The sequence below is a fragment of the Schistocerca piceifrons genome, chromosome 3 (assembly GCF_021461385.2).
Source record: "Schistocerca piceifrons isolate TAMUIC-IGC-003096 chromosome 3, iqSchPice1.1, whole genome shotgun sequence".
Taxonomy (NCBI): domain Eukaryota; kingdom Metazoa; phylum Arthropoda; class Insecta; order Orthoptera; family Acrididae; genus Schistocerca; species Schistocerca piceifrons.
Window position 1 is genome coordinate 665,865,929 of NC_060140.1, and position 26,956 is coordinate 665,892,884.

General features: G+C 44.8%; 1 protein-coding gene across 1 annotated transcript in view; it reads left to right on the top strand.

The window, feature by feature from the left end:
- LOC124788952 (zinc finger protein 423 homolog) overlaps positions 1–26,956 on the top strand; it is a 278,658-nt gene that overhangs the window by 227,284 nt on the left and 24,418 nt on the right. The window contains exons 5-8 of the mRNA XM_047256240.1: positions 816–957; positions 11,411–11,758; positions 20,751–21,178; positions 26,143–26,484. Coding sequence (XP_047112196.1) covers positions 816–957; positions 11,411–11,758; positions 20,751–21,178; positions 26,143–26,484 — 1,260 coding nt within the window. The remainder of the gene's footprint in view (positions 1–815; positions 958–11,410; positions 11,759–20,750; positions 21,179–26,142; positions 26,485–26,956) is intronic.

Here is a 26,956-nt window from a genome sequence, read left to right on the forward strand (position 1 = left end):
ACGCACAGTTACGCCAATCCTCAGTTTTCTTCGCAAAATTGGTTGGTTGGTTGGTTGTTGGGGAAGGAGACCAGACAGCGTGGTCATCGGTCTCATCGGATTACGGAAGGATGGGGAAGGAAGTCGGCCGTGCCCTTTCAGAGGAACCATCCCGGCATTTGCCTGAAGTGATTTAGGGAAATCACGGAAAATCTAAATCAGGATGGCCGGACGCGGGATTGAACCGTCGTCCTCCCGAATGCGAGTCCAGTGTCTAACCACTGCGCCACCTCGCTCGGTCGCAAAATTGGTTTGCCTCCCAAATTTAAGTACCAGAATTTCCGTCTGGAACTGGGGTCTCTCGATTAGCATTGGCGTTGATTCGGGAGGCCTTCGATTTGCCTCCACGCAGGCCACGTTTTGCTCCCGTTTCACTACGTTTTGTTTGGTCCTTCTCCCGTTTTGTTTCCCCCTTTTATTGAGTTTTTCCCGTGGTGTTGTCCCCATTGAGTCGAGATCGTGGTATGGTGTAGGGATCGGGATGGGTCCGGTGGTGGTACTGGCGCCCCATCGTGCGTAGCGCCTTTGGTGTTCCCCCTGCTCTCACCTGTCCCCACCTCCACGCCCCCTCTTGTTATTTCCTCTTCCTGTCGTCTCGACAGTCCTTTTCCTCTTTAGTTGCCCGTATTCCTTTCCCATTGATTTGACTGTGCTGTTTATTATGTTCCTACCTTCGTTTTTGTCACCTTAGATCGTTTGGTCTCCCTCCCCCTCCAAACCAAGTAACCAATCAACCTATTTACCGTCGCCTTGAACCCGGGGCCCGCGTGTTGCAGAACCACGTGGCGACGCAGCACGGCTCGATGCTGCTGCTGAGCCCCACGTTCCACCCTGCGCCAAAGCTGGCCTGCATCTACTGCACCAAGGACAGCTTCACCAGCATGGAGGCGCTGCAGCTCCACGTCCACGCCATGCACGGTAAGCTACTTTCACAGCACACGTGTCATCTTCAGCACTTACTATGCGATGACGTGAAAAGGGAAATGTGGAGTGTAAGAGTGAGGCTTAATGTTCCGTCACAGAGTCTGGAGAGACAGAGAAGCGACATATGAAAACAGTTATCTCCTTTTCAAAGGGATCAACTCGGTATTTCAAGGTACTGTTTCCTCATTTGGTGGAGGTGGTTGGTTTTTGTTTATCAAGCCTTTAATTTATTCACACCCTGTTACGTCTTGGGAAACTTCTTAGTCTTTCCTTTTCCAATCATCAGCGTTTCTATATTTGTAAGTAATCTAGAAGTAATTTTACTCACAAAATTTAACGTGTTTTCATTCCTCTTTTTCTCTCACTTAAGAGCTAGAGTTTCTTTCAGTTAACTTGCCATATTCATTATTTTGAGTAAAAGGCAAGGGGCCAAAGGAAAGTCAATAATTACTGAGGTGTACGTATCTTGGAAAACGTTCCAAAATAAAAAAAATTTATGAGGCCATTATCGGTGTTACATCCTTTTCTTGGACATGCGCGCCGTAGTAATAATGACTCGCAGGTTGAAGTAAAGAGCACCTTATTCACGGCAGAAGTTCATAAACGAGTTAGTCACAATAACAACTGAAAGATCGGTCGTGATCACTTGAGGATAACAGAAAGAAAGTTCCCTGGCTAAATACTAATGGTGAGGGAAGCCCCACACCGAGTGGCGTGGGTGGGGGCCGTGACGCGTGGAGTAACGTGAAGTTGTGCGGAGACGGCCGGTGTACATTGGAGCATCCTAGCTGGTCTCGGCGGGTTCTGACTGATGAGGTACGTGTGTGTCAAAGTGTGGACGGTATTTGTTACATCGATGGTAGCGCCGCCTGTTTCCTGATGCACGTGCTCTCTGGTGGCTCCTGTGATAGACGGTGTATCAACGGACTGTTTGCGTACAGCGTTGTTTCCATAATACGCGATGCCCTTGTGATAATAGTAATTGGTCTCCGAAGTAGACGCCTGCTGTTTAAGGACCAGCAACCCGCAGGACAAAGACGTCGTACTGGCAGCGCACCCAGTCGGCCTACAGCCGATATACGAGTACAACAGTCCTCATCGAATAGTCCGCCTCGCTAACTGCGGAGTCAGTATGGTTGAATGCCAGCCGAAGGGCCTGAGTTCGATTCCTGGCGGGGTCGGAGATTTTCTCCTCTCGATGGCTGTGTGCTGTCCTCGTGACTATTTCATCACCGACGTATAAGTCTCGTAAATGGCGTAATGTGAAAAGACTTACGCCCGCCTGGGGGCCGCCACACGAGAGAGAGAGAGAGAGAGAGAGAGAGAGAGAGAGAGAGAGAGAATCCAATAAATATTTTATCAACGTCATGGCACACAGGCTATATGAAAAGATATATTTATTCCACGACCGGTTCAATCTCAGGTCGACATCACAATCCTAATACTTTGTTTTGCGAGTGAGTCAGAACTTCATTAAGTAGAATTGTAAATTAAAGCATAAACCTGAAAACTTTAGTATAGTATTTAAAGGGTACAGTGAATACGAAACTTAATGAATTTCTAATGCAATCGAAAACTTGAAAGTACTAACACCGTGCCGATCTGAGATCAAAACCGGCCGCAGAATAAAGATCTACTTTCAGCCTGCCTGCGTACCATGAAGTTTGTAACAGCTTAGCATTTACGTTTTCTTTTGATGGACACTCGATTTCATTTCCAGTTATTGTCCATTCTTCTTAGTTAAAAAGCGGAAAGAAAAGATCAAATTCGGAAATAAAAGTAAAAAATAAAATTTTAAAAGAGACTAATACTGTAAAAGTGTTAAGCTTAAACTGTTTAACTAGCTAACTACACATTTAAATGGGACGAGGAAGGCGGAGGAAAGGTGAAGCAACTATCACCTTCCAGATCGTGTGTGTTCTGGTTTATAAACGAAAGCTGCCCTCCACTTGAGGGTTGTTTAGAACAGTACGGTGCCTTTATTAGGCGAGGTCCTAATGCTGATGGAATGCCCTTGCCGTCCTTAGACGTTTGAACTGATTTAGGCAGCAAATTATCAGGTGCAGCTTGAATTTCTTCCCAACAACAACTTGTTGCTAAAGACGGTATAAAGAAGGTGCCTTGAGCGTTAGCAGTTTGTCTGATGCTTACCCACTAAGCATCCGAGCCATTAGCTAATATGGTTGCAAGATACTCTGTTGGTCATTAAATCAGAATAAATAGCAAATAAATTTGCTAGTGATTTTGGAGGTATGCAGACTGAGAAATTTAGTAGAGACGTTGTCACCTATAGCAATAGCAACGGTTCCAACCCGGCTGCACATGGGGTGTAACTGAGCTCGGATAGCAGACACGGGTACGTCATTCCATGATGGTTCAACTCCACCTCAACTGTAGTCTCTAGCAAGTGGTGGCGTGCGAACCATGACCAGATGTTTTGAATGGTTGAGAGGTTAGGAGAACGTGCTGGACAGGGTGAGAGTCGAACACCCTCCGTATCGAAGTGTCTTAAGACAACACAGCCAAAAAGTGGTCTTGCGCTATCTTGTTGAAAACGTCACAGACATATCAAAGCCACCGTCGTTAATACGTCGTAAATGTAATGGCAAATGTAGAAACTACCGGCTATGCTATGCGAATCAGAGATGATTGTGTTGCGTAGCCAGTGGCATGTAACATCACGCCTTTGTCTTTGGTAGCACCAGGGTCTTAAGCCGTGTCAATGGAAGCGGAAATATTGGTCGCCGTGCTGACAGCCTGAGGGGGGGGGGGGGGGCAATAGCCGTCGTCTCACTGTGCTTGTGGATAATTGTCTGTGCCACATGAAGCAAACCCATTGCCTGACTCAACCTATGTGATGAGGCTGTAGGATTCTGCACCGCCGAACTAGCAATTGGTCTCGATACGCCACGATACAGCTGCTGTCGATTCCGACACGCTCTGGTGGAGTTTGTTCGTCTTAAACAAGCTTCTTACAAACTACGACATAGAAAAAATGCTATATCTGAATGAGAAATCCTCTGCATAACGTTTAATGATATACAGAATATATATCTGATTACTCCGCACTTTGTGATGTTCCTTGGAAACGATAATCATTTGCCTGTCAGAGCATGCAGTACACTTCGTGCCAGTTTGACTTTTTTTCACACCGTCTTTATGGTCAGTTCATTTATCCTGCTTAAGCTTACTGCAAATAATTACAGAGTATTTTATACCAGATGCGTTTCGCTCTTATTTTCAAAGAATGTTCTGTGATCATTCGGAAAATAAGTATACATAATATTTGTTCATTTTGGTTTTTATAGATTACAAACACTACTACTTTGCTAAGCTGACGTGCAGTTTGTATTTTCTGCATACCACTGCTTTTTTATTCGTTGTTAGCGGAGGTTTAGGCTAAAGAAACTTGGTTGTACATATACTCTTGGCAAGTTTTCGCCTTTTTTGAAGCGACTTTTCCTCGTGCTGCACTAAACCTGCGAAACAAGGTTCAGTGTCAAATTAAAATATCTCTTTACAAAACTTCTTAAAGAAATAAAACCATAGTTACGCGTGCTCCACATTCAGCACAGTGCTCAAACCGATTCGTTTCTTTTTCCGTGTAAGTTGTGATCGTTGCCAACCTGTGAATGTATTTTTTTTTTCCCCCGCATGTTTGGGACGGAAAGGGGGGGGGGGGAGAACTAGACAGTGGGGTCAGAGAGAAAGAGAAGTGTGTGTGTGGAGGGGGGGAGAGGAGGGGGTGAACGCAAACCGCTGTAAAGAGTCCATGAAAGACCTTCAAACTCAGCTCATTAATAACATACAGTTTCCGGTAAGGGCCCGCGATCATCATGAAAAGTTTATGGATAAAACCGTCTACGTCGCTAAATAAAATGTTTTTATTTATACGAACGTTTCAGCATCTGCCATTGTTAAATATTAAAAAAAACTGAACTTGCGTAACAAGGTTTAGCGTCAAATTAAAATCTGTGCCTTGTCGGGGGTTAGTTAACGGCCCCATTAGTCACAGATTTTAATTTGACGCTGAACCTTGTTCCGCATGTTCAAAATTTTTGATACCTGATGTTGATGATGACAGACGCCGAAATGTCGTAATAAATAAAAACATTTTATGTAGCAATCTAAGCGGTTTTATTCATGAAACCTCAACTCCAGTCGATGGTGACTGGGTTAATGGTCGAAACATTGAGTACGTGTATGACTGGGCACCCTATTTCCTTGTTGTATTCGTCATTGACTCTGTGGGGCGGCAGGTGGAAAATATATTAAATTATTATATATTTCTTTTGTATTGCCGTTCTCAACACAGGCTCTCTTAACTACAATGTTGGCAACCAGAAAGTGATTAGCAAAAACGTGATGCCTGTAATTAGAGTTCTCTGTGCCCACTCTGATGGAGAATAAAAGTTATTGATTACTGAAGTTCATTACTCTGAGGATTTAGGATGATGTCTGGGCTTCATAGAAAATGCAGTTTACTATAACGATTTTCACTATATTCTGAAAGCGGTAAAGCGTAAAATTCCAGACAAATGATCACACATATCAGCTATTGTACTATCTGAGCTGTTCAGAGTCTATTGCGCTGATCCTATTATCCCTAGATAACGAAACTGTTCAGTAAGCGTTATCGATTTAATGTTCAAAGTGAATGCTCGCCAAAATTTGATGTTAATACTCATCAAATGCCACGCTAGTAATGGTAGGAAGTCTATCCTGCGGCGATACGTTAAAATACGTCATACGCAAACTGAGACCAAATCACTGGAGTCGTTCCGTAATTAACTCTTTAGCCCAATGCGAACTCATTGTTAAGTGCATATCGAGTTACGTAATACGGCATCCAAAGCCGTTCCTTGCAACTGCACAAACGCGACGCGGCTTCCGACACGGAGTGCGCACTGATACGAATCTAGAAGAGAACTGGGGCCTTACTCTAGCTCTCACGCTCTTATTTCTATAGGCACGGTGCGGACCACCGAGGGCGCAGCCGACAACATTTGTCTTACTGACTAGCCGCTGGGTTAGCAAAATACCATTTCAAGTTACTAAATAATTGCTTCATTCGCTCAAGGCCAATGAAGCTCTCGATTTAATTGTGTAATCCCCCCCCATGAACCATGGACCTTGCGTGCCTCAGCGATACAGACAGCCGTACCGTAGGTGCAACCACAACGGAGGGGTATCTGTTGAGAGGCCAGACAAACGTGTGGTTCCTGAAGAGGGGCAGCAGCCTTTTCAGTAGTTGCAAGGGCAACAGTCTGGATGATTGACTGATCTGGCCTTGTAACAATAACCAAAACTGCCTTGCTGTGCTGGTACTGCGAACGGCTGAAAGCAAGAGGAAACTACGGCCGTAATTTTTCCCGAGGGCATGCAGCTTTACTGTATGATTAAATGATGATGGCGCCCTCTTGGGTAAAATATTCCGGAGGTAAAATAGTCCCCCATTCGGATCTCCGGGCGGGGACTACTCAAGAGGACATCGTTATCAGGAGAAAGAAAACTGGCATTCTACGGATCGGAGCGTGGAATGTCAGATCCCTTAATCGGTCAGGTAGGTTAGAAAATTTAAAAAGGGAAATGGATAGGTTAAAGTTAGATATAGTGGGAATTAGTGAAGTTCGGTGGCAGGAGGAACAAGACTTCCGGTCAGGTGAATACAGGGTTATAAATACAAAATCAAATAGGGGTAATGCAGGAGTAGGTTTAATAATGAATAAAAAAATAGGTGTACGTGTAAGCTACTACATACAGCATAGTGAACGCATTATTGTGGCCAAGATAGACACGAAGCACACGCCTACTACAGTAGTACTAGTTTATATGCCAACTAGCTTTGCAGATGACGAAGAAATTGATGAAATGTATGATAAGATAAAAGAAATTATTCAGGTAGTGAAGGGAGGAGAAAATTTAATAGTCATGGGTGACTGGAATTCGTCAGTAGGAAAAGGGAGAGAAGGAAACATAGCAGGCGAATATGGATTGGGGCTAAGAAATGAAAGAGGAAGCCGTCTGGTAGAATTTTGCGCAGAGCATAACTTGGTTTAAGAATCATGAAAGAAGGTTGTATACGAGAAGAACCCTGGAGATACTAAAAGGTATCAGATATATTATATAATGGTAAGACAGAGATTTAGGAACCAGGTTTTAAATTGTAAGACATTTCCAGGGGCAGATGTGGACTCTGACCACAATCTATTGGTAATGACCTGTAGATTAAAACTGAAAAAACTGCAAAAAGGTGGGAATCTAAGGAGATGGAACCTGGATTAACTGAAAGAACCAGCGGTTGTACAGAGTTTCAGGGAGAGCATAAGTGAACAATTGACAGGAATGGGGGAAAGAAAAACATTAGAAGAAGAATGGGTAGCTTTGAGGGATGAAGTAGTGACGGCAGCAGAGGATCAAGTAGGTAAAAAGACGAGGGCTAGTAGAACTCATTGGGTAAGAGAAGAAATACTGAATTTAATTAATGAAAGGAGAAAATATAAAAATGCAGTAAATGAAGCAGGCAAAAAGGAATACAAACGTCTCAAAAATGAGATCGACAGGAAGTGCAAAATGGCTAAGCAGGGATGGCTAGAGGACAAATGTAAGGATGTAGAGGCTTATCTCACTAGGGGTAAGATAGGTACTGCCTACAGGAAAATTAAAGAGACCTTTGGAGAGAAGAGAACCACTTGTATGAATATCAAGAACTCAGATGGCAACCCAGTTCTAAGCAAAGAAGGGAAGGCAAAAAGGTGGAAGGAGTATATAGAGGGTCTATACAAGGGCGATGTACTTGAGGACAATACTATGGAAATGGAAGAGGATGTAGATGAAGATGAAATGGGAGATACGATGCTGCGTGAGTCGAAACAAGGCCCCCGGAGTAGACAACATTCCATTGGAACTACTGACGGCCTTGGGAGAGCCAGTCCTGACAAAACTGTACCATCTGGTGAGCAAGATGTATGAAACAGGCGAAATACCCTCAGACTTCAAGAAGAATATAATAATTCCAATCCCAAAGATAGCAGGTGTTGACAGATGTGAAAATTACCGAACAATCAGTTTAATAAGCCACAGCCGCAAAATACTAACACGAATTCTTTACAGACGAATGGAAAAACTAGTAGAAGCCGACCTCGGGGAAGATCAGTTTGGATTCCGTAGAAATACTGGAACACGTGAGGCAATACTGACCTTACGACTTGTCTTAGAAGAAAGATAAAGGAAAGACAAACCTGCGTTTCTAGCATCTGTAGACTTAGAGAAAGCTTTTGACAATGTTGACTGGAATACTCTCTTTCAAATTCTAAAGGTGGCAGGGGTAAAATACAGGGAGCGAAAGGCTATTTACAATTTGTACAGTAACCAGATGGCAGTTACAAGAGTCGAGGGGCATGAAAGGGAAGCAGTGGTTGGGAAGTGAGTGAGACTGGGTTGTAGGCTCTCCCCGATGTTATTCAATCTGTATGTTGAGCAAGCAATAAAGGAAACAAAAGAAAAATTCGGAGTAGGTATTAAAATCCACGGAGAAGAAATAAAAACTTTGAGGTTCGCCGATGACATTGTAATACTGTCAGAGACAGCAAAGGACTTGGAAGAGCAGTTGAACGGAATGGACAGTGTCTTGAAAGGCGGGTATAAGATGAAAATCAGCAAAAGCAAAACGAGGATAATGGAATGTAGTCGAATTAAGTCGGGTGATGCTGAGGGAATTAAATTAGGAAATGAGACACTTAAAGTTGTGAAGGAGTTTTGCTATTTGGGGAGCAAAATAACTGATGATGTTCGAAGTAGTTTGTGGCACAACTTGACTAGAAGAAGGGATCGGTTAGTAGGACATGTTCTGAGACATCAAGGGATCACCAATTTGGTATTGGAGGGCAGCGTGGAGGGTAAAAATCGTAGAGGGAGACCAAGAGATGAATACACAAAAACAGATGCAGAAGGATGTAGGTTGCAGTAAGTACTGGGAGATGAAGAAGCTTGCACAGGATAGAGTAGCATGGAGAGCTGCAGCAAACCAGTCTCAGGACTGAAGACCACAACAATCAGCACACAGGTAAGTATCTATAATAAAATTCTAATGTGGCTAGGTTAAATACTTTTGGCGAGAGAATTATTTTAGTTGTACTGCACGCAATAGATGAGCTCTGAATTTGCCCTTTGGAGAGACGCTACAGTTATAGTTTTATAGCTACCTTTTTGAAGCTTCTCACATCTTTGTTATTATAGCGTACCTCCATTCTACCTAAATCTAAACATCCTAGCTTTATCTAATCACTTACTTAATCTATCTTGCTTCCGTACTCTTTGGACACAAAAACAGAAAATCATGAATTTCAACCAAAATATTACTTTGTGAGATCCAGCATGCTGTTTCCATTAAATTACACTGAAAAAGAAATTCGAATATAAATTTTGAAGTTTCTAGCTCCTTCCTGTTGCGCCGATGATTTTTACGTTGTTGTTGTTGTTGTTGTTGTTGTTGGTGTGGTCTTCAGTTCTGAGACTGGTTTGATGCAGCTCTCCATGCTACTCTATCCTGTGCAAGCTTCTTCATCTCCCAGTACTTACTGCAACCTACATCCTTCTGTATCTGTTTGGTGTATTCATCTCTTGGTCTCCCTCTACGATTTTTACCCTCCACGCTGCCCTCCAATACCAAATTGGTGATCCCTTGATGCCTCAGAACATGTCCTACTAACCGATCCCTTCTTCTAGTCAAGTTGTGCCACAAACTTCTCTTCTCCCCAATCCTATTCAGTACTTCCTCATTAGTTGTGTGATCTACCCATCTAATCTTCAGCATTCTTCTGTAGCACCACATTTAGAAAGCTTCTATTCTCTTCTTGTCCAAACTATTTATCGTCCATGTTCACTTCCATACAAGGCTACACTCCATACAAATACTTTCAGGAACGACTTCCTGACACTTAAATCTATACTCGATGTTAACAAATTTCTCTTTCTCAGAAACGCTTTCCTTGCCATTGCCAGTCTACAATCTATATCCTCTCTACTTCGAACATCATCAGTTATTTTGCTCCCCAAATAGCAAAACTCTTTTACTACTTTAAGTGTCTCATTTCCTAATCTAATTACCTCAGCATCACCCGACTTAATTCGACTACATTCCATTATCCTCGTTTTGCTTTTGTTGATGTTCATCTTATATCCTCCTTTCAAGACACTGTCCATTCCGTTCAGCTGCTCTTCCATGTCCTTTGCTGTCTCTGACAGAATTACAATGTCATCAGCGAACGTCAAAGTTTTTATTTCTTCTCCATGGATTTTAATACCTACTCCGAACTTTTCTTTTGTTTCCTTTACTGCTTGCTCTATATACAGATTGAATAACATCGGGGAGAGGCTACAGCCCTGTCTCACTCCCTTCCCAACCACTGCTTCCCTTTCATGCCCCTCGGCTCTTATAACTGCCATCTGGTTTCCGTACAAATTGTAAATAGCCTTTCGCTCCCTGTATTTTACGCCTGCCACCTTCAGGATTTGAAAGAGAGTATTCCAGTCAACATTGTCGATAGCTTTCTCTAAGTCTACAAATGCTAGAAACGTAGGTTTGTCTTTCCTTCAAATGCTGCATTCTACATCATCTACGTACTCATATCTAGATCTGCCACTGCGATTTTTTCCTTCTACAATCCTTACAGTTACAGTTTTCAGTAAAGACTCACAATCTTTCTTCTAAGATAAGTCGTAGGGTCAGTATTGTCTCACGTGTACCAACATTTCTACGGAATCCAAACTCATCTTCCCCGAGGTCGGCTTCTATCAGTTTTTGCATTCGTCTGTAAAGAATTCGCGTTAGTATTTTGCAGCTGTAACTTATGAAACTGATAGTTCGGTAATTTTCACATCTGTCAACACCTGCTTTCTTTGGGATCGGAATTATTATATTCTTCTTGAAGTCTGGGGGTACTTTTGCTCAACAGATGGTAGAGTTTTGTCAGGACTGGCTCTCTCGAGGCTGTCAGTAGTTCTAATGGAATGTTGTCTACTCCCGGGGCCTTGTTTCGACTCAGGTCTTTCAGTGGTCAGTTAAACTCTTCACGCAGTATCATATCTCCTATTTCATCTTCATCTACATCCTCTTCCATTTCCATAATATTGTCCTCAAGGATTTTTACGTAAAACGTCCAAATTTCGAAAACTGTTTAAGCTACTAAACTGAAACTTAACACATTGTTATTTTAGCATCACTCCTGACATGCAGTTAACTTTCCAGATTATTTATTTTATTTTTAAGGTATTGCGCAACAACGTCATAGCTAGTTACAGCGGACTAGGCTGGCACACAATGGAAAGCATATGAATTTTATACGGTGTGAGTAGGCTGCTGCCCTACAACGCCGTGCTTCCACTCTGCCTGAACAGTGTTCCTTGTGGGCCCCTCGATACCAAAGCGAGGCTTGTCTTGTGGCAGGCTCGATCCTGAACGGCGAGTACTCCTCGCAGCAGCAACAGCGCCAGAGCAGGCAGGCGAGTCCGGCGGCGGCGTGCACCCCGCCCCCCGGAGCGCCGACGCACCCCAGCCCGCAGCCGCCGCAGCAGGTGGACGGCCGCCAGTCGCAGCCGCCCCAGCAGCAGCAGCAGCAGCAGGTGCCGTGCGAGCTGTGCACGATGCGCTTCGCGTCGGTGGCGGCGCTGCGGCAGCACGCGGCCGCCGTGCACGGGCTGCAGTGCGGGCCGTGCCAGCTGGCGTTCCCTAGCGCGGCGCTGTTCGCCGAGCACTACCTGCTGGCGCACGAGCAGCTGCGGCCCACCGACCTCAGCAAGAAGTCGCACCAGCCGCAGCCGCTGTCGCAGCACCAGCCGCCGCCACCGGCGCCGTCGCTGCTGCACCACCAGCAGCAGCAGCAGCAGCAGCACCACCACCACGACGCGCGGCCACCCGCCAAGAGGCAGCGCAGCGACTCTTCTGCCGTCGTGAGTACACCTAGCGTCTCACTCCTTTCTGCATGACAGCCACAGAATTCCTCTCTGAAGATGGTTCCCTTTGCGAAGTTTAAACGTGATTTTAGTTAAAATTTCTTTGCCGAGAGGCCGCGGTCGGTGTATAACACTATTCACTGATACTTCCTCCCTATTTGCGGAGACTGGAGGAAAATAGGCAGCTTGATGAGATTGCATACTGGTTTGCAAAACTTATGGACAGGAATCAGCATGGGTTTCGAAATAGACGATTCCAGGTAGATGCCGTGTTTCTTGACTTCCGCAAGGCGTTCGATACAGTTCCCCACAGTCGTTTAATGAACAAATTAAGAGCATATGGCTATTGGACCAATTGTGTGATTGGATTGAAGAGTTCCTAGATAAAAGAACGCAGCATGTCATTCTCAATGGAGAGAAGTCTTCCGAAGTAAGAGTGATTTCAGGTGTGCCGCAGGGGAGTCTCGTAGGACCGTTGCTATTCACAATATATATAAATGACCTTGTGGATAACGTCGGAAGTTCACTGAGGCTTTTTGCGGATGATGCTGTAGTATATCGAGAGGTTGTAACAATGGAAAATTGTACCGAAATGCAGGAGGATCTGCAACGAATCGACGCATGGTGCAGGGAATGGCAATTGAATCTGAATGTAGACAAGTGTTGTGTGCTGCGAATACATAGAAAGATAGATCCCTTATCATTTAGCTACAAAATAGCAGGTCATCAACTGGAAGCAGTTAATTCCATAAACTATCTGGGAGTAGGCATTAGGAGTGGTTTAAAATGGAATGATCATATAAAGTTGATCGTCGGTAAAGCAGATGCCAGACTCAGATTCATTGGAAGAATACTAAGGAAATGCAATCCGAAAACAAAGGAAGTAGGTTACAGTACACTTGTTCGCCCACTGCTCGAATAATGCTCAGCAGTGTGGGATCCTTACCAGATAGGGTTGATAGAAGAGATAGAGAAGATCCAACGGAGAGCAGTGCGCTTCGTTACAGGATCATTTAGTAATCGTGAAAGCGTTAAGGAGATGATAGATGAACTCCAGTGGAAGACTCTGTGGGGGTGACGCTCAGTAGCTCGGTACGGGCTTCTGTTGAAGTTTCGAGAACATACTTTCACCGAGGAGTCAAGCAGTATATTACTCCCTCCTACATATGTCTCACGAAGAGACGATGAGGATAAAATCTGAGAGATTAGAGGCCACACAGAGGCATACCGACAATCTTTCTTTCCACGAACAATACGAGACTGGAATAGAAACGAGAACCGATAGAGATACTCAAGGTACCTTCTCCGGCACACACCGTCAGGTGGCTTGCGGAGTATGGATGTAGATGAAATAACTTACGCATTGTGCGTCATTTCCAAGTCGATGAAACTTGCACCACACGTAGAAAGAACTGCTAGTTTATAGTACAGAAGGTAGCTGAAATATATATGCCTTGAGAAGAACGAGAAAGACACGGTTCTTCGAACACAGTATTTACACCGGAATTACTGGGGTTTATGATCGTCCCTGGACATTTCAAAAGGCGGGAGATGCTTCTTAATTGGGGGTGTGATCACCACGGATGGCCGGCCGGAGTGGCCGTGCGGTTATAGGCACTACAGTCTGGAACCGCGTGACCGCTACGGTCGCAGGTTCGAATCCTGCCTCGGGCATGGATGTGTGTGATGTCCTTAGGTTAGTTAGGTTTAAGTAGTTCTAAGTTCTAGGGGACTGATGACCACAGTAGTTAAGTCCCATAGTGCTCAGAGCCATTTTCACCACGGATGGCAGCGCGTGCTCTGCAACTTGCTCTCACCCTGGCCACAAGAGTCGCAAGGAGTTCTCGTGGTAGGACGTTCCATTCCTCCAACAGCGCGGTCGACAACTGCTGGTTGGGACACACTTGCAGATAGACGACGCGCTAAACAGAATGGGCTGCTCACTAAATTCCGAAATCCGATCTTCACCGAGGATGTAGAGCATATATTATTACCACCAACTTTCAAATAGCACGATGATTACCATTGAAAGATAAGGGAAATACGAGCTCATACTGAGGCGTTCAGACAGTCGTTTTTCCCTCGCGTGATCCGCGAGTGGAACGGTGGAGGGGGGGGGGGGGGGGAATATGACTTTGGCGCGAATTGTGCCCTCCGCCACACACGGCTTGGTGGCTACGCGCTGCTGTGCGTCTCACCAACACATCGCACGTGTGCTCGATGGCATTTAATTGGGGGAACCGGCAGGCCAGTCCATTTGCCGAATCCTCTCGTCCCAAAAAGTCTTCCAGTTGCACTGGTCGATGCGGTCGCACAGTTTCACCCATAAAATGAAGTCAGGTCCGAATGCACCCCAGAAAAGACGCACGTAGGGAAAGATTACAGTGACACGACAGCGTTGACCGGTGTTCCAAGATTTCTTGGTCAGTACTCAGGAACATTGTCGAAGACGATCGTTTTTATTCTCCAGGTGCGGGGAGGCATAATGTTCCGTGGGTAGAACCTACTGGACCAAAATTTTTGAACACAGTACACTCACCCGTCAAGGTTATCGTGACGCTATCCTCCTCCACCATGAGCATCTTTTCTGCGGTGCATTTGGCTTTCACTTTTATGCCCGACAATGCGCGACCGCATCAAACAGTGCAAGTGAAGGAGCTTTTGGAACGAGGGAGCACTCGGCGAATGTATAGGTCTGTCCGTTGCTCCCGACTCAAATCCCATCTAACTCATGTGGGTGGTATAGGAGAGGCGTACTGTAGCACGTCCACATGCACCAACCAGCATCCAGCAGCTGTAAACCGCGGCAGTGGAAGACTGGAACGTATTACCACAACAACTCCCTATCAACCTTATGGCCACCATGGCACCGCATTACGGAGCATACATTGGGTCCATGTTCAACATACACCATTTCAGGCTTTTGTGTTGTCTAGGAGACCATCATAAATCGCGGTGACTTCAGTATAATTATTGTCTTTGAATAAAAGTATTATCTCTGTTAGTCTCACTACGTATCTCTTTCTGTTACCTTCTGTGATATAATGTAGCGATTCTCTCTGTGTATGGTCCAAGTTTCATCGTGAAAAGTTGCTTGACTGTGCTACACAAAAGATCTTTGACAGTGACATTGCTAAGCGTGCCAGGCAAGTGGTCCGCTACCACGGGGTGCATAAACGACCGTGCCGAACATTCTCCGTGACAACTGCCATTTTCCACATCATTTACAACGCATGTAGTCCTATTACCTACGGACTTGCCTCTGAATCAACGCCATTGTCGCTGGTTCATGATTCAGGTCACCACGGTGCTTACCTTTACGAAGAGGGTATCGTCAACCTTCACAACATCCAACTGTGAGCTACGGAGAATGCCCATAGTGCGATTGCAGTGAACCGTCATTACCAGTTCAGCCTCAGTGTGTGGTCGGGGATTATTGATGACCGCCTCGTGGGGGCATTCATACTTCCACAGTGCCTCATAGCAGAGGCATATGTCCACTTCCTTCCCCCCGCCCCCTCCGCCTGTCGGAAGAGGTGCCTTTGGAACTGCGAGGGCTAATGTGGTTGCTATGTAGAGGAGCTGAAGCTCACAGTCTTCTAGAGTGTGGAGCTAAAACAATAATATAGACACAATAACCTCACTTGCCTGGTATCTTCTCGTGTGTACTTCCAATCATTGAAACTACACTTTGAAAGATCTTTTATCCCCACCTTAATGTCGATGTACCTTCCTTGGAACGCGTTTCCGGCCACACGTCCATAATAAATCTTTTCTCGTCGTTTTCTCACTTATCCTTTCCCTCACACACACACACACACACACACACACACACACACACACACACACACACACAGAGAGAGAGAGAGAGAGAGAGAGAGAGAGAGAGAGAGAGAGAGAGAGAGAGAGAGAGAGAGAGAGCCCGATCTAGGGCGTCACCGGTGTGCTCTGCATCTGTTTCACACTACACGCTGTGGCTGTTATCCCCCTGATCATCGGCAGCGTTCGAAATTTGCTCCGCATGGTGACACCGTACCCGCTACTGACACTCTCTAGAATGTAATTGTATACTCAGAAAACTATAGTAAAATTTTTATTGTTTCCTTTGTAATCCACGTAATTCTAAATATTCATCACTGCCCCCCCCCCCCCAAGTACAACTGACACGCGACAGAATGAGACATTTGGCTGGTGCGTCCCGCGGTGTGGTGTCGCTGCAGGAAAGCTTCCCTAGGAAAGAGATGTTCTTGCATAGTAATGTCGTGTCCGTGTACCTCAGTCGGTAAGAGCAACGGTCACGAAACGCGAGGGCCCTGGTTCGTGTTCGAATCCGGCACAAAGTTTTAACCTTTCACGGCAGTTTCTAAACAGTGCATTGTGCTTTGTAGAGTGAAAATTTCATTCCCGAAACATTTGTGCGCACTATCGTGCTGGTATCTACAATAATGTAAGAAAACAGCCGTGGTGCAAGATTCGTGACGAGACAAAGATGTACGGCCGTACCACGAAGATACCATCACGTTCCACAAGCTGTATTACAGCTCCTGCTACAGTTTATTGCTGGCGCCGCCATAATCTCTGGCAGAGCGACAGTGCGTATCTGACGACTCGGCGAGTGCAGATGTAAAGTTAACGTTGCGAATCATACTGTAAGGGACGCTATTAACTGGTACATAAGAGGAGTTTGAAAGAACGGAGTAGAATGTCGAGAAAAGTAGTACAGCTGTTAGGAACTAGCATGAGGAAGAAGAGTTCCATTTCACTCGTTGATCATACTATCGGGACGTGTGAAACAAAAACATCAGAGTACCTTGCGCAGGATGTCTTGAAACCTTTGGACATGGTAACAACTCCATAAGCTTTCATCTCCCATTTTGCGGAAGAAATGGGGACGCCAGCGATTACTATTGTCGTGTAGAATAACTGATTAGTCTCTGTATTTAGAAATTAATTCCAGACAGCTGTATTTTAGGTTTCTTGCTCATTACGATCGACTTTGGACCTCTGATGGCTTCATTATCAGGCAGATGCCGTGACAAAATTGCGGCAGACCTGTAGAGTTCATATCTTTGTATTCATGGACCGATGTCACGTAGTTTAACCTAAATTCGCATTATGGTGAAACTTGTCTGACAACGTTCTGTGATTATGCAGACATGTACTTTGCAGGTTTGTCGCAACTTCATTGTAATGGTATGTGCCTCATGATGAAGTGGTCAGAGTATCATAAAATATGGCTATTTGGAATTAATTTCAGAACAAAGAAAACAAATAGTTGCAGTACCCAACAATTCCAGAAGATATTAATTGGCTTAAGGAAGGCAGGAATATAACTCTTCTGTACAGTCTTTTCCATTCTGAGTGGCGAATTTGCTGCATTGTTACTTTCTCGATGGCTAGCGACAATCAGTCTCCAATCTTTATTGCTTCACATGCTTTCACTTGCTCTTCTCTCTTCTACTCCGCCCATATCTTCTTCCTGATCTCCCCATATCTACTTTCTCCTCCCCCCTCGTCTCCTTTCTCCTACCCCTTCTTTCTCCCATCCCTCCTTCTCATCTGCTTTCTATTGCACCTCTTTCTTTCCTTGTTGCTCCTATGCCTCCTCTTTGTTCTTCCTATCTCTCCTTTTCTTGTTCCTCCAATGCCTGCTTCCTACTCCCACTTCTTGTCTTGTTTTCTTCTCCTCCCCCTGCCTCCTTCTCCCCCTGCCTCCTCCTCTTCTTCTCTACTTTTTTGAATATCTGATTTCGTATTCAGTGGCATTATCGCTTCGTATTAAACTTTAATTTTTAGAATTAGATCTATCTGTCTTAAAGTGACATGCAGTCATCAAAAAATGTAAAACATTCTAAAGTTTGTTAGCGGCCGAATCACCTTGGGTTTAGAAAAGTAAATAAAAAGTAACTTAAAAATAAAGTATGCGGGTTTGTAGCCTAATCATTACCCGTACGAATATGCCCTCGCTAGCAGCGCCTCCGTCGAAGCTGACCGAAAAGTTGTTGGTTGGAACAGTATACTACTAATAATGTGGTCCACAACGAATTTGCAGTTGAGACACCTTACTTGTTGTTTACTAGAATTTCATAAATTAAAGATTTACATTTCTGAGTAACCGAATAGTGGAAGAAGATTCCTTTTAAACTGTAGTTTCAGATACAAAAATAAGTTCTATTGAATTACGATGGCTAGTTTGCCTAAATATGAGATAGTATTGCAGTGACAATGTTTTTATCAAATACGTTACTTTGAACCTAAATGAGTGCAAGAGTTGCTAATACATTTTCGCCATTGGTTGTAGGAATAAATACTTTACTTGTTTCTGTATTTTTTTGATCTGCTTTATCAGAAAGTAATTAATCAGGTACCTCTTCGTATTCGAACAATGATAACGAAGTATGACGTTACGGATGTTTAGTTATTTTAGTTAGTTCATAACTCCTATAACCTAAGGAATGTAATACGTAATGAAGTTAAACTGGATAACCCCTGAGTCGATATTTGAAATTTTTAAGTATTGTGCACATGCCATATAATTGATAATATCAAAGGTAACACAAAACTTGCAAAAAAAAAAAAAAAGTTGGGGGAAGAAAAACATAACAGCTGGAAATGATCTTCTTGCTTTATTACAAGTTGTCTGAGCAATGCTGCGTCTGTGAAAGTTACCAAAACTACCTACAAAGGGCCTTCAGTAAGTAATGCAACACATTTTCTTTCCGGGAAGCAGGTTGGTTCTCCTCTGGATTCCGATAAACAATATTATTCCCCAGTCCTTGGCTACAAAAAACTATTTTTCAACATAATTTCCAGTCAGTGCCACGGCCTCACACCATCGGCGCCAACGTCTTGGTGCATCAGTAACCTCCCCATCATCTACATACGGCTTCCCGCGGAGTGCTTCCTTCATTGGGCCAAACAGATAGAAGTCTGGTGTTAGACGGTGGGGAACGCAGTTGGCACAGATCTTTGAGTACCCCAACTGGTGGATAAACTTGTCGGCACTATCTACCGAGAGGTCCAGTTGAGCAGGTAGGTGTTTCATTGTGATCCGTCGATTACATCGTATGAGAGTAACGAAACACCTACAGCTGTCCTTGTGATGTCATTTATTGTAAGGCTACCAGTTTAGGTGCTTCAATGCATCACCTTCAGGCCTCAGCTGATGCAGGGGGGGGGGGGGGGGTTTAACACCATTTGTATACACGATGCATCAGCGGCCAACGTCTATAACTGGTTTTCGCGGACTATCTGTAACCGCGATGTTGTCCCATCAACCATCACTCACAGTTGATAGTTGACGATTGGAGAGACAACATCGTTACAGGTGGTCTGCGGAAACCAGTTATAGCCGTTGGCATATCTCTGCCGTTTCGGGAAAAGAGCGACACCTTCGTGTGACTGTGGTGCCGGGACAGGTACACCGGACCACGTGGTCTACGTGTGTCCCATTTTCGATGACGTTGCCGCAGAGTTAAGGAATTCACTGCCAAATACAGATACCTTCCATCTAATCAGGGACCCAGTTATCTTCACTATCATCGATAGATTAGCCAGCGAGGTATCCGCCAAGGTCCTGAGAGAATATCGTAGGGAGATAAACGAAAGTGCAAAAACGTGACATTACGCACCATCCCATTCCGCCAGGATGCGTACTGGCCGACCGCCGTGACGATCGGGATCCGTCGCGTCCAGGACTAGGGGGAGGATGCGAACTTACCGACTATAGACACAGCACACCGATTATGACTTAGTAGATAAAATTATTAGTAGGAAATAGATTGTAGGACATTCAAAAAAGACTTGCAGCGATTTTCATTAAGGCCAGCCCACTGCAGGACCCCGCCCACTGGGATTAGCTCGGTGGGCACGGCCATGAGATAGTAGGTTTATATTTTTACTGGCACACGTGTAACGCTGCAGGATGTAGTTTAGTAGAGTAGGGTAGAGTAGATAGCATAGTAGGTTAACAGTAGGTCAAATAGTAGGAATACCCATAGAGTAGCTAATCTTCCATCTTGCAGTTAATGCTAACAATAAGTAGATAAAGTCTTGGTAAATGCTGCTGAAAATTATTAATTTTGTATGTTACTTCGACCCACTAATGTCTTAGGTGGTGGGTTACTTTGTAAGATATTGGTTTTCATGAATAAAGATTTTTTTTAAAAAAAATAAAAATGTATAGCCGTTGGCCACTGACGCATCGTGTATACAGATGTTGTTAACCCCCTCTGCATCAGCTGAGGCCTGAAGGTGATGCATTGAAGCAGTAAATGACATCGTAAGATCGGCTGTATGTGTTAATTTCCTCACGTAAGTGAATGGCCATAGTTCTCCAGACCTCCAACGACAGGGGTGGTCATACAAAAACTCGAGTGAGTGTCCGCACGTTCAGACACTTAGAGAATCACGGCTGTATGCGGCCGGCCGGCACGGCGGAGCTCGGACAATATTGCACAACCTTGTTGCGATGGTGGAAGATGCCTCGCCCAATGACTCACCATGCTTTTGCTCTCTCACCGTACATATTCTGCAGGTTCCTTTGAATATCTGAAATTCTCCGCTTTCCCGCTAAAAGAAACTCAATGACAGCGCTCTGCTTGGGGGACCCCCCCCCCCCCCCACTCACACACACACACACACACACACACACACACACACACACACGCACTTTTAAGGGCTACTTACAGCGCCGCTACCTATGGGAACTTCATGAAGCTATAGGTGCTGAAGCGGAAATGTTTCACTATGTCACACAACACATTCCGCATTATTTTCTTGGCCCAGAAAAATGTGTCGCATTATTTATTGAACGCCGCTAGTATAAGCTGTAGCGGTGGGAGCAGAGGAGCCGGTGCTGAGCCGCGGCGCACGTTTGGGCCCGCAGTACGAGCACCCGGGCACGCTGCTGTGCAGCCAGTGCTCGGCGGCGCTGCCCGACTTCGAGTCGTTCCGCGAGCACGTGGTGGCGCACCACCTGGAACCGGCCGCCGCCGCCTCCGCCGCTCCCGGCGCGCCGCCCGCGCTGCCGCTGGCGGCCCGCTGCGCGCACTGCGGCGCCGCCTGCCCTGGCGAGGAAGCGCTGGCCGCGCACGTCGCCTCGCACTTCCTGGCCACCGCCACGGAGTTCGGCTGCTCCTCCTGCCTCAAGCTGTTCGCCAAGCCCGACGAGCTGCAGAAGCACCTCATGGACATCCACGCGCACCACCTCTACCGCTGCTCCCTCTGCAAGGACATGTTCGACTCCAAAGTTGCCATCCAGGTAATCTTCCGCCAGATCATCAGCTCCTTACGAGCTCGCTGCACGAGCCTTTTTCCACTTCCTTTTATTTCTCGTTCATTTTCCAGACCTTTCGGTCAAGAATATTTGCACTACATCTACAATTTACTGTACCTTACCAACAAGGAGTAGTCGCGAAGCTTTGTCACCTCGAATGAACAAAGTTACGTAATTACTCTGTTGTTTATTTGTTTGCAGGTGTTCGTCTTCACTTATTGTACACAGTGAAGTAACCGAAATCTCCTAGTACATCTCTAAAGCGTCCCAAACAATATGTCGCTCTCCATTGATAAAGTAGAATATCGTGCTGCAAGTCAGTTTTGGCAATAGCGGAAACGTTGCACCAGTGTTTACCATGACTAGTGACGTGTGCCTGCAAGCAAACAAAAAACTAATTAAATACAAGGGCTATACGACGGAAATAACTTGAAGGCAGTTTCATACATGGTGATTCTTATCAGTGTTTAAAAATTCCCAAAGCGACGTAGATGACGCTGTTAAAAGTAATTTAATATAAGACACATGGGGCCGCCAATGTCGAGAAATACCCCAAACGTGGATGACAAATGTCGAGCCGGCCGCTGTGACCAAGCGGTTGTAGGCGCTTCAGCCCCGAACCGCGCTGCTGCTACGTGGGCATGGATGTGTGTGATGTCCTTAGGTTAGGTTTAATTATATCTAAGTCTAAGGGACTCATGACCTCAGATGTTAAGTCCCATAGTGCTCAGAGCCATTTGAAAAATGTAGAACATCTGAAGTCACCAAATGACTTACCTCGAAGCATATCCAGTGGTTGGGCTTGTCCATCCTACCCTCACCCACAGGAGAAAGTGCCCCAGATCGCTCCGCTACGCTAACCTATTTTCGAACACCTATTTTGTGAATATGATCCTTTGCAGAAGTTACAAAATCGTCCTCGCTGTAACCAAGCAAAGGGTGTTCTTATTTTGCTTTTTTTTTATTAATGTTACTTTTTTGTTTAGGGACTATTTCGTAGAGAAAACGTGGCGACTTTACTGGTAGCGATGCAGTTAGGAAGCTTATGCTCATTTATTCGTGGCGCAACATGCTACGTTTTCGTTGTACTTTACTTTGCAATAAATCGGATGTGACCACAAGATCGGTAAATGAAATAGTAAAGTTTAACTCCATGTGTACACATAATTGCCCAACGCGATGAAAACTATACTGATTGCCACATGCAAGACTCGAACGCTGAGCCCCACGCTGTAAGTTCGCGCACATGGGCCTAGAGCCACATCGACAGGAATAACTGACTTGGGATGATCAGCTGCGACATATTGATAGACTCAACCGCTGCACGTGCGGTGACTCACATCATCCGCTAACATGTTCAACATTTGTCATCCACATTCCGAATATTTCCCAGCATTTGTGGCCCCATGTCTCTGATAATAAATTACTTGTTTCAGCGTCACCCACGTCCGTTTGGCGTTTTTAAACGCTATAGTAGTCATCCTGTAGAAAGGGAAAAGTTGTTGTTGTTGTTGTTGTTGTTGTTGTTCTGGTGGTGGTCTCAGTCCTGAGACTGGTTTGATGCAGCTCTCCATGCTACTCAATCCTGTGCAAGCTTCATCATCTCCCGGTACCTATTGCAGCCTACATCCTTCTGAATCTGCTTAGTGTATTCATCTCTTGGTCTCCCTCTACGATTTTTACCCTCCACGCTGCCCTCCAATACTAAATTGGTGATCCCTTGATGTCTCAGAACATGTCCTGCCAACCGATCCCTTCTTCTAGTCAAGTTGTGCCACAAACTCCTCTTCTTCCCAATTCTATTCAATACCTCCTCATTAGTTTTGTCAACTACCGGTCTAATCTTCAGCATTCTTCTGTAGCACCTCATTTCGAAAGCTTCAATTTTCTTCTAGTCCAAACTACTAGCCGTCCATGTTTCACTTCCATACATGGCTACACTCCGTACAAATACTTTCAGAAACGTCTTCCTGACACTTAAATCTATACCCGATGTTAACAAATTTCTCTTCTTCAGAAACGATTTCCTTGCCATTGCCAGTCTACATTTTATATCCTCTCTACTTCGACCATCATCAGTTATTTTGCTCCCCAAATAGCAAAACTCCTTTACAACTTTAAGTGTCTCATTTCCTAATTTAATTCCCTCAGCATCACCTGACTTAATTCGACTACATTCCATTATCCTCGTTTTGCTTTTGTTGATGTTCATCTTATACCCGCCTTTCAAGACACTGTCCATTCCGTTCAACTGCTCTTCCAAGTCCTTTGTTGTCTCTGACAGTATTACAATGTCATCGGTGAACCTCAAAGTTTTTATTTCTTCTCCATGAATTTTAATACCTACTCCGAACTTTTCTTTTGTTTCCTTTATCGCTTGCTCAATATACAGATTGAATAACATCGGGGATAGGCTACAACCCTGTCTCACTCCCTTCCCAAACACTGCTTCCCTTTCATACCCCTTGACTCTTATAACTGCCATTTGCTTTCTGTACAAATTGTAAATAGCCTTTCGCTCTCTGTGTTTGATCCCTGCCACCTTCAGCATTTGAAAAGAGAGTATTCCAATCAACATTGTCAAACGCTTTCTCTAAGTCTACAAATGCTAGAAATGTAGGTTTGCCTTTCCTTAATGTTTCTTCTAAGATAAGTCGTAGGGTCAGTATTGCCTCACGTGTTCCAACATTTCTACGGAATCCAAACTGATCTTCCCCGAGGTCAGCTTCTATCAGTTTTTCCATTCGTCTGTAAAGAATTCGCGTTAGTATTTTGCAGCTGTGACTTATTAAACTGATAGTTAGGTAATTTTCACATCTGTCAACACCTATTTTCTTTGGGATTGGGATTATTATATTCTTGAAGTCTGAGGGTATTTTGCCTGTCTCATACATCTTGCTCACCAGATGGTAGAGTTTTGTCGGGGCTGACTCTCCCAAGGTGATCAGTGGTTCTAATGGAATTTTGTCTACTCCGGGGGCTTTGTTTCGACTCAGGTCTTTCAGTGCTCTGTCAAACTCTTCACGCGATATCATATCTCCCATTTCATATTCATCCTCTTCCATTTCCATAATATTGTCCTCAAGTACATCTCCCTTGTATAGGCCCTCTATATATTCCTTCCGCCTTTCTGCTTTCCCTTCTTTGCTTAGAACTGGGTTTCCATCAAAGCTCTTGATATTCATGCAAGTGGTTCTCCTTTCTCCAAAGGTCTCCTTAATTTTCCTGTAGGCAGTATCTATCTTAACCCTAGTGAGATAAGCCTCTACATCCTTACATTTGTCCTCTAGCCATCCCTGCTTAGCCATTTTGCACTTCCTGTCGATCTCATTTTTGAGGCGTTTGTATTCCTTTTTGCCTGCTTCATTTACTGCATTTTTATATTTTCTCCTTTCATCAATTAAATTCAATATTTCTTCCGTTAACCAGCCCTCGTCTTTTTACCTATTTGATCCTCTGCTGCCTTCACTACTTCATCCCTTAGAGCGACCCATTCTTCTTCTACTGTATTTCTTTCCCCCATTCCTGTCAATTGTTCCCTTATGCTTTCCCTGAAACTCTGAACAACCTCTGGTTCTTTCAGTTTATCCAGGTCCCATCTCCTTAAATTCCCACTTTTTTGCAGTCTCTTCAGTTTTAATCTACAGTTCATAACCAATAGATTGTGGTCAGAATCCACATCTGCCCCTGGAAATGTCTTACAATTTAAAACCTGGTTCGTAAATCTCTGTCTTACCATTGTATAATCTATATGATACCATTTAGTATCTCCAGGTTTCTTCCATGTATACAGCCTTCTTTCGTGATTCTTGAACCAAGCGTTAGCTACGATTAAGTTATGCTCTGCGCAAAATTCTACCAGGCGGCTTCCTCTTTCATTTCTTAGCCCCAATCCATATTCACCTACTATGTTTCCTTCTCTACCTTTTCCTACTCTGGGATTCCAGTCACCCATGACTATTAAATTTTCGTCTCCCTTCACTACCTGAATAATTTCTTTTATCTCATCATACATTTTATTACTTTCTTCATCATCTGCAAAGCTAGTTGGCATATAAACTTGTACTACTGTAGTAGGCGTGGGCTTCGTGTCTATTTTGGCCACGATAATGCGTTCACTATGCTTTGTTGTAGCTTACCCGTACTCCTATTTTTTATTCATTATTAAACCTACTCCTGCATTACCCCTACTTGGTTTTGTATTTATAACCCTGTATTCACCTGACCAAAAGTCTTGTTCTTCCTACCACCGAACTTCACTAATTCCCACTATATCTAACTTTAACCCATCCATTTCCCTTTTTAAATTTTCTAACCTACCTGCCCGATTAAGGGATCTGACATTCCACGCTCCGATTCGTAGAACGCCAGTTTTCTTTCTCCTGATAACGATGTCCTCTTGAGTAGTCCCCGCCCGGAGATCCGAATGGGGGACTATTTTACCTCCGGAATATTTTACCCAAGAGGACGCCATCATCATGCAACCATACAGTAAAGCTGCATGCCCTCGGGAAAAATTACGGCTGTAGTTTCCCCTTGCTTTCAGCTGTTCGCAGTACCAGAACAGCAAGGCCATTTTGGTTAGTGTTACAAGGCCAGATCAGTCAATCATGCAGACTATTGCCTCTGCAACTACAGAAAATGCTGCTGCCCCTCTTCAGTACGTAGATGAAAATGGGAGAGAAGACATAATACTGCGAGAAGAATTGGATAGAGTACTGAAAGATTTTCGAACCCTTGTCCGTACGAGCATTCTCTGATATTGTGATGTCAAGACTAAATCTCTATGTTACCGATACACGTTAGAAGTTCGAGGAGGACTGGTTAGGGAGAAGTTTCTCCTATAGTTCAGTGTCAAAGCGAAAGCAATGAGAACCCACAAGAATGAGTGTGACAATCTGTAAATTCTGGAACACTGTGTGACGTGAGGGTGTGTGGGCGTGCCGCAGGTGCACTTCGCGGTGAAGCACAGCAACGAGTGCAAGCTGTTCCGGTGCACGGGCTGCCCGGCGGCGGTGTTCCGGTCGGAGGCGGACTTCGGGCTGCACGTGCGTGCCACGCACGCGGCGCCCGCACCCGGCTCCGCCCCCGGCGCCGGCGCCGCCCCCGGCAAGGCGCAGCAGGCCGCGCACCGCTGCCTCTTCTGCCGCCTCAGCTTCAGCTCGGAGCTCGAGATGCAGTTCCACATGGCGGCGCACTCCAAGCAGTTCCACTGCCCCGTCTGCAGGGAGGCCTTCCACGTCGAGTTCCTGCTCGACAAGCATATGCAGACGCACCACTCCACCCACCAGGTGCGTTCCCTACTATCTCGGCATTATTTTCCCCAAAGAGAAGGGATTGTAGCAATTTATTCGTTCGACTTGGTATGACATCCGTAATAAAACCAACAGGAAACGAGTATATCTATCGCAGTGGCAACGTAGACGCTGTTACTGGACGATTCATTTACACACCACACACTGTGATAACTCATTGTACTTCGTTATCCATACCTTCCATAGGTCCCAATCTTCATCATTGCACTTGAATCGCGATAGTGAAATAAACAAAAAATAAAATACTTAGAAGATGCTGTCAATGATTTCATTCAAAAAGTATGTTACGACCGTGGTCCAAAGGTGAAAAAACACATATTCAGTTTCCTAATCTATTCGACATAGCGAAAAAATTTCACTTCATCCGTCCTTTGTGTTGTATGTTAACCGGGGGCCAAGAAACGACGGAGAGGCTCCGTCCTCGCCGCAGCCGCAGTGGTCCACAACC